Source organism: Poecilia reticulata, linkage group LG13 (genome assembly GCF_000633615.1).
Source record: "Poecilia reticulata strain Guanapo linkage group LG13, Guppy_female_1.0+MT, whole genome shotgun sequence".
Lineage (NCBI taxonomy): Eukaryota > Metazoa > Chordata > Actinopteri > Cyprinodontiformes > Poeciliidae > Poecilia > Poecilia reticulata.
In genome coordinates, this window is record NC_024343.1 from 12,560,808 (window position 1) to 12,576,132 (window position 15,325).

At 37.3% G+C, this 15,325-nt stretch overlaps 1 protein-coding gene and 1 long non-coding RNA gene across 2 annotated transcripts in view; one reads left to right on the top strand and one right to left on the bottom strand.

Annotated features, from left to right (window-relative positions):
- nlrc3l (NLR family, CARD domain containing 3-like) overlaps positions 1–8,682 on the top strand; it is a 13,836-nt gene extending 5,154 nt beyond the window's left edge. Inside the window, exons 2-12 of the mRNA XM_008425492.2 lie at positions 250–441; positions 2,322–2,414; positions 2,498–2,672; positions 2,916–3,063; positions 3,254–3,346; positions 3,552–3,904; positions 4,281–4,487; positions 4,958–5,133; positions 5,215–5,485; positions 5,583–5,798; positions 7,369–8,682. Of these exons, the coding sequence (XP_008423714.1) occupies positions 250–441; positions 2,322–2,414; positions 2,498–2,672; positions 2,916–3,063; positions 3,254–3,346; positions 3,552–3,904; positions 4,281–4,487; positions 4,958–5,133; positions 5,215–5,485; positions 5,583–5,798; positions 7,369–7,749 (2,305 nt within the window). The 3' untranslated portion in view covers positions 7,750–8,682. The remainder of the gene's footprint in view (positions 1–249; positions 442–2,321; positions 2,415–2,497; positions 2,673–2,915; positions 3,064–3,253; positions 3,347–3,551; positions 3,905–4,280; positions 4,488–4,957; positions 5,134–5,214; positions 5,486–5,582; positions 5,799–7,368) is intronic.
- A 683-nt stretch (positions 8,683–9,365) lies between these two features.
- Positions 9,366–10,639, bottom strand: LOC103474482 (uncharacterized). The gene is made up of 3 exons (XR_535191.2): positions 10,501–10,639; positions 9,888–10,253; positions 9,366–9,743 (listed from the first exon to the last, which is right to left on the bottom strand). It is a non-coding gene; the product is annotated as an uncharacterized LOC103474482 (long non-coding RNA).
- Positions 10,640–15,325: the final 4,686 nt, after the last annotated feature.

Below are 15,325 nucleotides of genomic sequence, written 5' to 3' on the forward strand. Positions count from 1 at the left end.
GCTGAACGTTAGCAATAAAGTGAACACAGCTATCTAACGAAAAGAAGTGTGATTCATTTTAAAGATGAGTTCAGAACAAGAAAACGCAACAGGTTGAATAAATGTTATTGCAGTGCTTTGTAAAAGTATTATAGCACCTTACATGTTCACACATTCCTACTAAAACTGCAACGTGTGGCGTTCTCAACGCCCCCTTGCGCTGATAGCCATAAATTAAGCCAATTAAAGCTTTTCTTTTGATTTCTAAAGCAACCAAGCCGCAGGGAGTGATGTGGAATCGGAGAATGAGACCTATGAGAGGCCCCCGTCCAGTTATGGTTCGATGAAGAGCGAATGTGATGAGATGGAGAAGAGGAGCGATGAGGAGGTGGAAGGAGGGGGAGGAATCTCTGAAGTCGTGTGTTTTGCAGCACCGGATCCTCCTGCTCCTCCAGTTGTTGGGTAATTTTGCACATAGTTTCACATTGTCCCAACTTGTCTGTGTCTTCTATGCATGTTGGTGCTTTAGAATCAGATTAGATCTGCAGTGCCCTTTGCTTTGGTGTATGTTTGGGCTGGTTTAACCTCATATCGGATTATGATGATGTGAAGTTATTTTACACCTTCTGATTGTATCACTGTGTATGGGAGGAAATATTTTTCATGTTTACAGAAACTAGTTCACACCGTTCCTATTTCTTTTGATGACTTTTGCTTTTAAAGTTAATTACACCGATCAGATGTATCATGACATTCTGACTATGACTACATGGCTTCTTTGCTTAGGCCGCCAAAGCAGCCTCACCTGGTGAGCTATGGGCTCCACTAGACCAGTGGCGCAACTACACATTATTCAGGTGGATGCGAAAACATAGATCGACCCCCCAGGTGACGATTCGTGAAGGGTAAAACTCCCTACATTTACCTCGTTATGTGCGCGAGGTGAAGAAGCGTAAGGCGCGCTGAAGTGTATGGGAAAACATCACCGGTGCACCGCCCCCTCCAGACGGGGCTCTGGCGCCCCCTCTGGTGCCGCGCCCCTATGCGTTGCATACCCACTTTTTGCGCCACTGCACTAGACCCTCATAGAAGTGCTGTGGAGTCTTGTAGAAAGATGTTTACAACAAAACCTTGAACTTTTCAAACTGTGAGCTGAGACTTCCACGAATCAGACTTGTTTTAAGCTAACCACTGATCATTATCTGACCCGTTTCTAACAGCAGTTTGAGGTGCAGTAGATTACCTGTTGTGTTGGACCACACATGGCAGCCTTCAATTCCCATTTACATCATAGAGCCTTGGCTATGTAAAGCCCTCTGATTTGTTTCACTGCTATTCCTGTCATTAAGAGCATTGAGAGCTTTCAGATGCGCTCTAACTCTAACTAGTTGTTGAATCAACACAATTTACCTCTTGCCAAACTCACTCAAATCCTTAAGCTTGAACATTTTCACTGCTTCTGCTCTTTGTCAAAGAGATGCACATTATCAGCAAGTAGTCATAATGTTATACTTGATCGGTGTATAACGTTTGTACATTTCTATCATACTTTTTTCAAAATGAATGCATAAAATTAACATTGTAGCAAAGCCGAAACATCTAAGTAATAACATATAGTATATATATGTATATATAACATATATATATGTTCCTCTGATCCAGTAGAGTTGCGTAGACATTCAGTTCTTAAGGATATGAGAATTCAGTGGTAATTTCTTTGAGGTTTGTGGTTTTCTCTTGGATCTGTTGTCGGTCCAAAGTTTATTGTTGGGTTTGACATTAAGAAGATTTCCTCCTATTAAATGGGCCCACTGCAATCCTTTCAACTTTGTCCGTGATACTGACCAAATGCATGTAAACGGCTGAATTAAAAGAACGTTGCAAGAAAAATAAAATTCTCGCAGAGCTTTCTGGCATTTAGCAGATAGAGATAATTTCTGTCATTCTAACTGACTGAAAACAAGAGAAGTTCGGTCTTATTTAACTTCAGACAGTGAGAAAAAAATGTGCTTGTCTCTTTTAGGGCTGTGTAATTTTATCGGTCCAATGATATTTAGCGATTTTTTTTTTTTCTCAGAGCGTAGAGGTTTTTCATCCGCGAGTATCGACACATTAACTATAAAAGCAGCAGTCCAAAGAAAAACTCTGAAAGACCACCAGAAAGTCAGACAAACTACTGACCGAATCCCTAGATTCAGCCTTGATCCTTTGAAGCAAAATGTACTGGTGGATTGATTTAAAACATTTGCACAACAAAGGGATTGCCTTTTAAATGTTGAAGAAACCACAGGTTTCATTGATCCTTTTAAGAGTTTTGTGTTAATCAGATGAATATTTTACAGGTCTCAGATGGGGCACTCTCGGTATACAGAGACACTCTACACTGAAGCCACTGAGCAGACCAGGCCACCAGATGGGATGGTGATTGATGCAGGGTAAAGAAAACACTGCTGTCATACAGACGGCTCGAATGTGGAGTTATCTAGAACTTGACTGAAATCAGTTAATTTTCTCTCAGCTCTGAAGAACTAGATGAGATCGAAGATGCAGAATTAGATGACGACGATGAACTTTTGACAACTTGTTCCCCTGAACCACCCGAGCCTCTTGAAATGGAAGGTTTGCCTCAGGAGGATGAGAGCAGCCAGCCAGGAAAACTAGACCCAGAACTGGATCTGCCTTATATATTCAAAGTTCGTACACACTTTTTCTGCTGTTTGTTTTTGCTATCAAACAATAACCATCAGTTGTTTAAGATAAGGCTGCCTTTTAAATTAATTTACCAGCTGATGATTTACACCCCCCTTGCATATTTTTATCAGTTAATCTTTGTGGGGGTGGGGGGGTTTCAAACAAATTTTTCCAGTTGAGAGTTAAATTATTTGTACTCCTTGTAACCAACAAGTTAACATTTGTCCATTTGTCTGTGTCTGAAGAGTATCCGGGAAGTTCTATCCCGGCTCAACAATGACGAGCTGTTCAAGTTTAAGATATGGTTTAAAAAATGGGAGCCGCTTCCCGTGCTGCAGCAAATCCTGGACGGAGATGTTCTCGATTTTGTGGATAAGATCATTGAGCTGTTTGGTAAGAAAACACTGCCACGATGTGCGAGTTTGGTGGAGCTCAAAACTGGGAGTAAAGTAGATTTCTGTGATCCTGTAGTTGTGTCATTGCCACTAGTGTTCACATATTTGGATGAATCATTGTGCAGCGTGTGCTTCCTGTTACTTTTTCATCAACTGCTTACTCGTCTGATTTTGCTTTTCGTGTCCAGGCCAGGACAAAGCCCTGACCCAGACAATAAGCACGCTTGAAAGATTGGAGAAGACGGAGGAGATTAATGAACTGAAGACAAGATGCGCAAAAGGTGAGATAACGCCGGATCATTTTGAAGAAAGACCACAGCAAACAAATTGTATTGTAAGCAGCTCTTTAAAAACCAGATTTATCCCATTCATAACTGAACATCCAGTACTTTATTAAATGAAGCGCATGTTCTAAACTGACTTAATTGAACTGTTTATTCAGGATTCCATTCATGTTTTCTCCTTTTCCTTTATCTCCTCCAACAGCTATGTTTCGTTTTTACCTGAAAGAGTTTTTATTCCGTAAAAGTCAAATCACTCACGAGGGGGTGCCTCAAGCCGGAAAGCAGCAGTTCCTGGAGGACGTGTATGTGGAGCCTCAGATTTCCATCCGTGGATTTGGAGGAGTCGACCCGTCTCATGAGATCTTAACACAAACCCCGAAACCTATCCAAGTCCCCAGCGAGGACTCGTTTGTTGCCTTGAACAACCTGTTCCGACTGCAGAAAGATGACGGCTCACCGGTGAAGACGGTCGTGACCACGGGGATCCCAGGAATTGGGATGTCTGTCTCTGTGGCAAAGTTCTGCCTAGACTGGTCAGAGGAAAAGGCCAACAGGGTGAGAACGGACACAAGTTTTCTTTTAGTAACCAGTAATCTGGGTTCTGATGCGATAAACCAACATAAAATGGTGTTTAATTTTAAAACTGAGTGATAATAGTACATGGTTTTTGCAAATGGAAATCTGAAAGCATGTGGCCACAAATAGACAGTGACACATTTTTCTATTTCTTTGATGATCTGATCTACTTATCTTTTAAACTCATATTAGCTAGCTATTTTAGGTTTGCACCAGGACCAGAGTAACTCATTTCATTCCACTTCATGTTTTTAACATGTTTGAAATGAAAATAAATTTTTGTTTGTTTGCTTGTATATTTTTATATTTTGGAAATTAAACTTTTTTTTTTTTATTCCTTTTCATTTCTGCTCAGGATATTCAGTACATCTTGAAGCTTTCGTTCCGGTCCCTGCGACATTTCCGGAACAAAGAATATGAGGAAGAAGGCATATCGATGCAAGACATATTGGAGTATTGCCACGCTCCTATAAAGGGTCTGAAGATACTGGAGGAAGAGAACGCCAAATATGTCATCATAATGGACTGTTATGATTGCTACGAGGCGCCTCTGGACTTTCAGGTGTCCCCTCTGCACACATTCAGGAGAAACTTCAGAAATCATCTAGAAATGATGATTCATTAACTCAATGTTTTAACTAGACTTATTACACAGAGTGATTTATTTCAAGGGTTCTTTTCTGTGAACTGATTATTATTGATTTGAGCAAATGAAAAAGCAAAATTATGATTCTCAGAACATTTATTAGGATTATTATAAAAAAAAAAGAAGTTGTCTATCGGTGTCTATTTACAGGACAGCTGTCAAGTCAGCCGTCTTTCCTCATGACTATGAGTCATAAAATTAAATAAATTAACGATTTGCTGATAATTCTGATTAACTGACTTGGATCTGTTGACATTCTTGGCTGCATTTGGAATAAAGAAGTAAATAAATCTAGGAAAACTAAACAATCTAAGTTATAAGAAAATGTCTTGTTGCAAAAACAAGTTTTTTTTTAAAAAGGTTTTATGTTTTGTTCTTACCTTCAGAAAGCTCCGGAGATCACCGATAACAACACCAAAACACACATAGATACTTTGATTGTCAACCTCATACGAAGAAATTTGCTTCCTAATGCTCGACTCTGGATCCTGGGAAGACGAGCAGCGATCACAGAGATACCGTCTAAGTTTGTAGATGTTGTCGCTGAGCTGCAGGGTTTTACGTAGGTGGTCTCTTTTATTTGTTAAAAGTCTCTCTTTTTAGTAGTTTGCTTTTTCTTTACCCTCTTCTCCGTGTTCTCCAGTGACGAGATGAAAGACGACTACCTGATCAAGCACTTTACTGACGCTCAGTTATCAGCGAAGATTGTGAGACACTACAAGCGTGTGCCGATAATTCAGATTCTCGCTCGCCAGCCGTTTTTCACTTGGATGGTGTCAAGAATATTCAAGAGCTGCTTTAAGCAGGGGAACTATGGAAGCAACAAGCCCAGAGTGACGCCGTTTCTCATCCACTTCATTATCATCCAGACGAATCGCATGCTGAAGTTCTACTTCAGAAAGAGGGATAATGAGGTGAGTACTCCCTTTTCCTGTTTAAATGTTGTCTCTCCATGTCTTAATTTCAGCGTTGGCGTTTGCAATGTCTTGTTTCTGGCCTGTTTTCACGTAGAAATGGAGCGACGTTGAGGTAAATTTGCTGAGAATGTTAGGGAAGATGTCCTTCAAGATGCTGGAGAAGAACACCAACGTGTTCACTGAGGAGGATGTGAAGGACGTGGCTCTGGACCTGAACGAGGTGGTTGTGTTCTCGGGCCTTTGTACCGAGCTCGTTCCTACAGCCATCACCGGGAAAAGGACGTTCTGCTTCTCTCACTACACCATTCAGGTAAACCACCATGTCGTGTCTGTATGTTACACCCAAATAATGACTTAGTGAGAATTTAACTCCTTGCTAATGAGTCTACAGTTTGCTCTTGGTAAGGAATGTGGAATTGAAGCATTTTTCAAAAATGAAACCAATATGTCAGAATTTTGAGATTTGTAAGAATAGATCAAGCTTTAAAATATGAGAAAGTTGGTCCTAAATACACTTTTTCTTCTTTTTAGATAACCTTAGACTAAAACAACCAGGTTCTATACAAATATATCAAGGCTGTGTGAGGCTGTTTGAGTCGCAGGTGTCAAGAGGAATGCTATTTTGATGGTCTAATTTGGGCTTTTATGTGCTATTTTTAAAGTATGTGAGGAGTGTCGAATTGATACCAACCAGAATAAAATCAGCTGATGTTAAATCAACATTCACTCAGAGCAAAAGAGACTTTTGAGCCTGATGCATGCGGTTGTCTTCAGCTTGAGCCCGGCTGTGTCGCCACAGATAAGTGGCAGCTCTATGATCGTCTGTCTGACTTAGAGACACGTCAGCATGGCGTCTAGTGCTGCTTCTATCTTGTTTGTTTGGGGAAATCCCTTTTAAACAGGACATGGATGGCTGTCTGGTCTTGTTTGGGAATCTGAAGTAAGTTGTTATTCCAAAGGGTCTATGCAAACAAGTTCTGAAATCCTAAAATCCACATATGACGGTAAAACAACACAAAGTCTGATAAAGCTTCAAATTAGCAGTGTGTGATGCAAAACAATCCAAATATATTAATTGGTTATTTTTTGTGCTGTTGTTTCTAAATTAATTGTTAGTTATTTGATGCTCAGCGAAATTTATCAATTGACTCAAACTAAGATGAATATTGGGTTGAATGGCTTGTCTAAATTGCTCTGTCATGATGGTGGGTTTACATGCATGATTGTTTTTCCTGCATGTCTTTTTGTTGCTCTTTGATGGACTGGTGATTAGGGGGGAACCATGCCTCTCGCTCCGTTGCCTGCTGGACGTACGCAGAATTAAGCAGGATGGAGAATGAATGGGTTATTTGGGAAGCTGGATCGATAACAATAGTTATTCCTTTGCAGTACATCTTCTTCCCAACACCATTCCTACCCTTTAAACTGAGTATAGTTGGATATTACACTGTAAAAGCTGGGCTCATTTTAGAAAAATAATTATTTATAACTTAAATTCATAATATTTTCGATCATCATCGATCACTTAGAAAGTCTAAGGTTGTTAATCCTCTTCGGTGGAGGCAGAGTGGTGAGCAGCAATGTCAATTAAAAGTTTTTCTTTCCTGCTGTAATATTTCAACCTCTTAAGACAAAATGAAACACACTTTCTTGTTTGTTTGGGGGAAAGGGGTGGTTTTGCACTTTTATTGAACCAAAAACCCCAGAAGTTGCTTTAAATCCTAATCAGATTGTAGTTTCTCCTTTCTCCCACTAGGTGACGATGCTGCTTGAGAGAAATGGAAAGCAGTGTGACATTAAAGCTGCCTTTTACATTTGTAAAAACTGTAGCTATTTACAAGCATTACCAATCCCTTAACATCTGCTGTTTCCTCTCCTAGGAGTTCATGGCTGCTCTCTACGTCTTCTTAGCATTCTACCTGGAGTCTAAAAACGTTCTGGAGAGTGGCTTCCTGCCCAGAGTCTTCTCGTATAAATACAATGGCAAATCAGCTGCAGGCCTTGTGCAGTGTGCTGTGGCCCGGACCCTGGGCTCCAAGCTGGGACATTACGATATGTTCCTGCGTTACTTGTGTGGTCTGCTCTCTGTACACTGCCACTGCAACCTGCTCGCGGGGTTCCTGTATTCACACGGCATCCCGAAGGTGGAAGGACTGGTGGAGGCGGAGCAGTTGCTGGATCAGACCATCCAGACCGCTCCTGAAGACAGGAAGCGGAACCTGTACGAGTGCATTAGAGAGATGACCCAGGAAGACGACTGAGCTGAGATTAGAGGACGGCATATAATGGATGAAGGCTGCTTTGATTTCTTTCAACTGTGTTTTTAACTAAGGTGATGTTGGAAATAGCTGAAAACTAACATTAAGTGACAATCATTAAAGCAGTACTTGGTTTAATTATGATGAAACAAAGAATACTCTAGTGTTTTAGCTGCATCAAACGGCATAAAATGTTCTTTTTTACATTCTAAAGGTAGACTTTTTACAGCACTGTGGTATGTGTATCCAGTCCTACACAGATTACCTTTAAAATACGCTCTGTCTGGTTTTTCTCATTTCATTTCATTCTCCATTTCAGTCTGACGTTATCTTATTTATGGTCCAATCACTGGATAACTTCTTTATTTTTCTAAGCAGAGAGAAATTACACTGTGAGTTAAGGTTAGGGATCCTCAAATCCAGTCCTCCAGGGTCAGTGTCCTGTGGGTTTTGTATGTCTCTACTTCAGCACACCTGAGTCAAATAGTGAGGTCATTAGCAGGATTCTGGAGAACTTGACTGCAGATGATTTAGCCATCTGTGTTGAATCCTGACCCTTGGGGATTGGATTTTAGGACCTCTAGTTTAGATAATAAATCGAGAAATGATACAGAAGCAAACAGACTTTTGAGTGTTTGCAGAAGAAAGAAAAATGGGGAAAGAAGAGTCCAAAGATCATCTGCTTTTCTCTTTCACATTTCCTTAAACTTGGTAAAAGGGTTTTTTGTATGCATGTTTGAATATTTTCTTCTAGTTGTGTTGACTTTTTCATACATTATTGATTATGCTTGGTGAATGTAAGAGGCCATATAAAGAGTTTTTACTAGTTTAATATTTGATTGGATCTGCATTTTTTGGCTTTACTCCTGAAGGTTGATTGAAATTGTCAGTGGCAATAAAATCCAAACACAAAGTTACAGAGTTCCTGTGAGCCAATTATGGATGGTGTTGCCACAGCTGTGGATGTTTTTCTAGAGAAAGATTATCTTTTATATTAGTTTTCTGCTTCTCCTGCGTTCCAGAGAATTAACATCAACGTGGGATTCTACTCCCATAAGGTTCCTATTTTCAAAAAGGACTTGACTACTTTTACTTAGTGTTGTTTTTATGGTTGTTGTTTTACCCCATCTTCAATTTGTAATTTCATAAAATCAACACCAAACAAATGTAGTCAAACTTTTTGCATCAGAGCTTAAAATCATATCAGGAAACTCAAGAGTTAGCTAATTTGGTTTCTCAATTAAATTATTGCACAAGAAACCCTGATAAAATACACAATATTTGATCAAGACAAATAAAAAAAAATTGAAATATTTCCATCTAACTTTTTAAGTTGTTTTCTATTGTGGGGACTTGGAGCCTTAACTACAGATGTGAACTCATTTTTTATACATTAATTGTCATTATTACAGTTGTTATGGTTTCGCTAACTTCCCATTGCCTTTTATTGAGAGTTTGTTACTTTTGGCTGCTTAGCTGCTTTCTTGGTTTCTGCAGCAAGAAGTGGGAAACAGTTGAAGTGCATGTAGCGTGGGGACACTATAGGGCACAGATGAAGGAGGTGCGGTGGACATGTCCCACACATACCCTGCATCAGCAACGCTCATTCTGATCCAGACTTGTTTATTTCATCCTCGGTAAGGTTGTACTTAAAGACCTCTATAGAAACCATGACCCAGTGAGACAGGACGCCTTCAGTGTTAGATAAAATTAGGTTCAATTTATTGTTTTAAACAGCAGATATTATGAAAGTATATATATATACTCTAAACCAAGACAAGGAAAAAAATTTAAGGTAGGTATTCTTCAAAAAAACTGATTGTTAAAAAACAATAGATGTTTAACCTATGTATTATGCTGTACAAAAGAAAAAAAATATGTAAGAAATGCGAAATACAAAACTTAATTTGAAAGGCATGTGAGAAATACACCAGCAGTTATTCAAAAATAATCCTCCAGAGTAAAATTCATTTAGTCTTCAAGCATCTCGGTCTTATCTGTAAAGGAAAGAGTTATTTTATTTTTAATGTATTTTGATATATGTTTTTAGTAAAATTTTAGTGTCCATTCTTTATATCAGGCTTCTCATTAAGACATAATTAAATGTTATGTCAAACTGGACTCTACTGTGAGCAGCTCACCTTGGCAGATGAAGGGTAATTTATCATGGCAGTTGGCATCAAGCATCTGGACGGTTTGTGACTGATTGTTCCAGACAATCTTTCCACAGTGATTGTTGAAACCGTTAGTCGTAAAATTGCTGATCCACGCAGACTGTTCAGCTTTGGCTCCCGATGTCCACTGCCACTTTATGTTGGTGCCAAAAATGGAACGCTCAAGGCCGACCCAGACCTCTTTCTGCAGTTCTGTCTTGTTTACCAAGATGGTCTTTAGCTCGTCCCAAACTGTCTGGTTAGTTATTTCAACCAGAGAGGAACCCAGTTGATCGCAGTACTGCAAGGCTTCAATCCAACTTTTTGTTTCATCAAACAACTGCAGAGATGAACCTTAAAACAAAAAAACTCATATTCATTACTTTTGTACTGAAGCAGATAAGATTGTTCTAGAAACACTTTCATACCACAACCATGGGCTCATTGTAGCTAATTTGCAAATATAACAAAAAAAACAGAAAGCAAATATAGGTAAATATGCAGGCAAAATCAAAATTAGACAAACGAGGATGCAACGAAACCAGTAAGATATCACATAAAACCTGTAGGACAGTTTAATTTTTTGTTCTAAAGTACTTACTTGTTTCATCAACAGTACTTTCAGTTTCAGACACTTCACAGATAGGATCTTTTAATTTTATTACAACTGTTGAATCAGCTGTTTTAAAGTACAACACTTTTCTGTAATAGAAAAATATAGTTATCACAGAAGAATATTGAACATTAGACATTAATAAATGTGTGTGTAGGTGTGTGTTTGGGAAAAAAACAATTGAACAAATAATTTTTTCTCAGTAAAAATATTTCTAAAGGGCCTGTTGACTTACACCAGATGTTGGTGACAAATCAAGTATTTCACAAATGCAGAGATGTGACAAAAAGCCCATAAATTATGTTGGATGTAATAACAATAAGCAAAACAGGAAATGAATACGAACATGTGAAGAAAAGAGTCGACAAATCCTTTTAAAAAATACGACCTTGCAGTCAGCCCCAGTTGATGGCATATATCAAGGTTTCTCATTTCAAGCTTCCACAACAAGAATGCCGTCATGGTAAAAGCAAAAAGGTTTCTACAGACCTATATCAAGTTATAATCTGTGACTTATACGACGAGTAGCAAAAAGTAACATTTAACATTATATATCGGCACAAGATTCCTTACAAATATTTCTAAATTAGTACCACAAAATCTGCAATTTTGATAGCAAAAAATAAAAAAACAATCATAAAAATCCTGGAGTGACAGATCAGCGATTATTTAATTTTAATATACACGTATTGAATGCTGAAACAAACAGCTACTTATCATTTTAATGGGTTTTATTAACATATTCTGGCACAACTGGTCCTTTAAGAATTTTCAGATTTTTGATTTGGCCCAAAATGAAAATGAGTTTGACACTCCTGCTACAGACCATCACAACGCAGTTGATGCAAATAATACCAATGGCAATGGATAAAAAACACATTTTGATATGCAGCTTTTGGATGGACCCCTGGTGAAACACATCTGAATCCAATTAAATTTTAATGAAAAGGTATTTTCAAAACTTGCTGACATGTAAAGAAGGTTTTCGTCCTCTTGATTTGGGTGTGTTGGAGCAGGGATAACTCCAAAAATTGCAAAATAGAGGCACTTGAGGACTGGAGCTGCTGACCCCAACATGCACATGTTTACAGAAGGAATGGCTCTGCACATGTTCACAAACTAAAATACAGACATTGACTTCTGGATGTGGGTACATCACTGTTTGGGGCTGTTTATGAGCATTTGCTGCAAGACAACTTCATTTTACCAAAAGGAAGATGAAACCACAAATATCCCATGACATAAATGATAAACATCTGAATATGAAATAAAGTTAGATTGTTTTAATATGCTAATCAACCCAAGTTTAGCCAAGAAAACTTTTACTTAGTTTCACAGAAAAACAGTAAGAACTGTTAGAACCAATCACCCAACTGAAATATGGAAAGAACAAAAGATCATTTTCTTTAGCTATGCATAATTTCCCCCCAAAGTCTTTTTGATTTGAAGATGGCTTAGGAGGAAGAATGTGTCGGATTGTGTTCCTAGTTTCTGTGTCACCGTTATCAATAAGCATCTTCTCAGCATGTTCAGTAGTTATTCTGAAAGCTATTCAACTTAAAATTTAGAATGTAATTTGTATAAATATAATCTCTGAGAGTATTATGTAGATTGTTACAAACATTTGCTATAAATTATATGTGAATAGCCCAATTAGAAGCATATTTTCTGATATTAACTTGTTCAATGCTTATTTCCCCATGTATATGTTTAAGAATAATCACCACATGACATAATTACCTCTCTCCACAGTTCTTGCAAAAATCTGGAACAGAGCATTTTCTGCAGCATTTTTTACACATTTTGTATTCATTTTCTAGAGCATGAAAACAAACATCTGAGTTATACAATATGAAAATATAGAGAATTCAAAAAAAGCTTCCCTTAGGCACGTAATTCAGGGTTTAGTTTACAACATTTATAATCGTGACAAAAACTAAGGCATGTAAAACATATCACCTTTTACAGTAACTTCAAGGCACGTGTAGGTACCGGCATTTGTCCCAGAACAATCACTTGGCAAAGCTCTTAATACCAGCATGAAGTCATTTCCAAAACGCTGAGAACATGAAACTTTCAAAACATCTTTGCCATTAATTTTGTTGTCCTTGATGATCCATGCCTTTGGGCAACTTCCAATGGTGATTTCCTTTCTACAGCCACTCAGTGCTATTACAACAGAGAGTGGCTGGATGGTTGCTAAAACACAGGGAAATAATGTGAGGGGTTATATATTCTATATTTTCATGGATCCACCATATAAAATGACAGAGTACAACAGTTTGGTGTTACGACTTCCTGAATATAATAACCAAAGGTTAAAGATTAAAGCTGGATATCATATTTGGAAATTAAACCAGGGAACTTTACTGGTTTCAAAATACTTGAAATAGACGGCGGGCTTCTTTCCAACAAAATATTGATAAGCCACATTATGTTTTTTAGCAATGCTAAATTATATAAACAAAGAAGAATACATAAAGTGTGACTTTCAACCTGTAAAAGTTTCATAGCAATGAAGTTTCTGACAGCTACAGTCCTCTGCCGCTCAGGTTTATCGAGTAGCTTGCTAAATACCAAGCTGCTTGATTTAAGTTTATACAAGACAATTCTTGTATAAATAAATTATAATTATTAATTATAAATTACATTAATTATTTAATTATTTAAATTTATACAATCAATTCCTTTTTGTTGATGTACAACACTTCTGGACTAGTGGAATAGTGGAAAAATGAATGAAGCCAGACACTTTCAACACAAAATTGAAAATGAACAATAGGTTTAGAGAACCAATAAACGTGAGTAAATGTATAAATAATTATATATATTTTCTTTAAAAAGAACAAAGGAACACAAAATTGTAAAATATTGGATCATACTCAGCAACAGTAGCAGGATGATCCGATGATCCATGACCTTTAACCTTTCAGAAATGGAAAGAAAGTTTAAGCAAATGATGATGGTTTTTGTTTTCTTTGCATAAACAGAATTTCTCCTGCAATTTAATAACTTTTATTGAACTGAAAATTGCAAGGATCGTATTGATTACTGTTAATCCAGATTATTTTCTCTGCCAATGCATAAATCCCCAGACTCCTCTCCATGAGCTCCATTACTAATGTAAAATATACATTTTGGGTAAACGTCAAGGGTATTAAGAGTCCATCAAACTTGCTAAACATGTTCATATGCAGGGTATGAATGCATAACACTTAAAATGTAATATCCTATCATTGAAGTAATCATTAACATTTGCAATATTGCACACACTGATATTTTGAATATGACTGTGATTCAATATATTTTGCAATTCTACATCTATTTATGAATTACAGGGTAATTATTCAAGTTCTTGAATTTAAAAAATATCTAGTATTTAATGCTCTTTGGCTTTATTGTAAACTCACCTAGTGAAGCAGAACAGAAGTCAGAGCTGTCACAGAAGAAGAGGCATAGATCTTGAGAGTGAACTGTAAAAACATTTATTCTCTTTTAATGTGACTGACCACACCTACATGATCCATTTTTTCCAGAAGGAAAACAGCTATTTACATTTCTTTCAATGATCAGCCCTATTATGGAAAGCAGGTACGCCTGTGCAATAAAGCAGCCTTGTGTCCCAGTTAATGCCTTATATTTGAGTAATGTTTACATTTTTTTTTAGCTTTTCTGGTTCCTCGACTGTTGAGATATAAGACAAAACAAAAATTATGTGTTTATATGTTTTCACAGACCCTTCTCAATACGTTTCTGAAATAATTTTAACAGCAATTATAGCCTCAGATCCTATAGTTTTAAACTCGCAAATGTAAAATGTCAAATGTCAGTGCACAGCCGTTTTCAGACCAGATGCGTTCAAAGATCTTAGTTGATATTTAAGTCTGGGGACTGGATGGTCCACTCAAGGACATTCATGTTAGCCCAAAGTCCATTATTTTAGGAAGGTGACTTTTAGAAAGGTGTTCCTTGGTACCTAAATGGTGAAACTGTGACCTGTGAAAGAATGTTTCACATTTATGAACTTGTCTTTTACCAAAAGGGAAGTAAGATTATATTTGTATTTATGCAAAACACTGTACCAGAGCAAACAACACAATGGGCCATAGAAATATTACACCTTTCATGCGATTAAAAGTTGGTTTACACATACGAATAAAACCTAATTCAGATTCCAGTTAGAAGGAAATGCGTGATACACTGTAATAAATACTTTTAGGGATTTTTATTTCCTTAATGTGTTTTATTAATTTCCATGTAACATCTCTCTGTGTCTATAATTCAGCAAAGGAATCATGCGCTTGGTATTTGAGGGAGATTTTTCCTAGACATTTAAGGTCATTCTGACAATTTTGAGTTTTCAATTGATAGTTATACAAATAGACATTGTACAGTTGTAAAGACTGAAAACCAACTGGGACCTGTTGTGATCCCATGATGATTGGACTTTTAGTTTCAGTTACTTTCCCATTTTGATAATTTCTTTAATGGTTTTTCTTTATTTAATGCCACATTAGTTAATTCCTTTCTCAGATCTGTTTATTTTTTTGTGCTTTGGAATTTAACTCCTTAAAATTGGGCCTGTGTCTCTGAAAAACAAAAGCAGCATTGGAAGAAAGTGTCGCACATTTTCACATTAGTGATAAACATAAACCATAAATTTGTCATAACTTTTAAACCCCATTTAATTTCACAGCTCATTAGTATAGCTTCAGTTAAATAAAGCAAACCAATGTTTGCATTGCAGTACTTCCGTCCACGAATGTGCCCAATGTGTAAGAAGAGGACTAGGTTTGAGTCTACAAAATGTGAT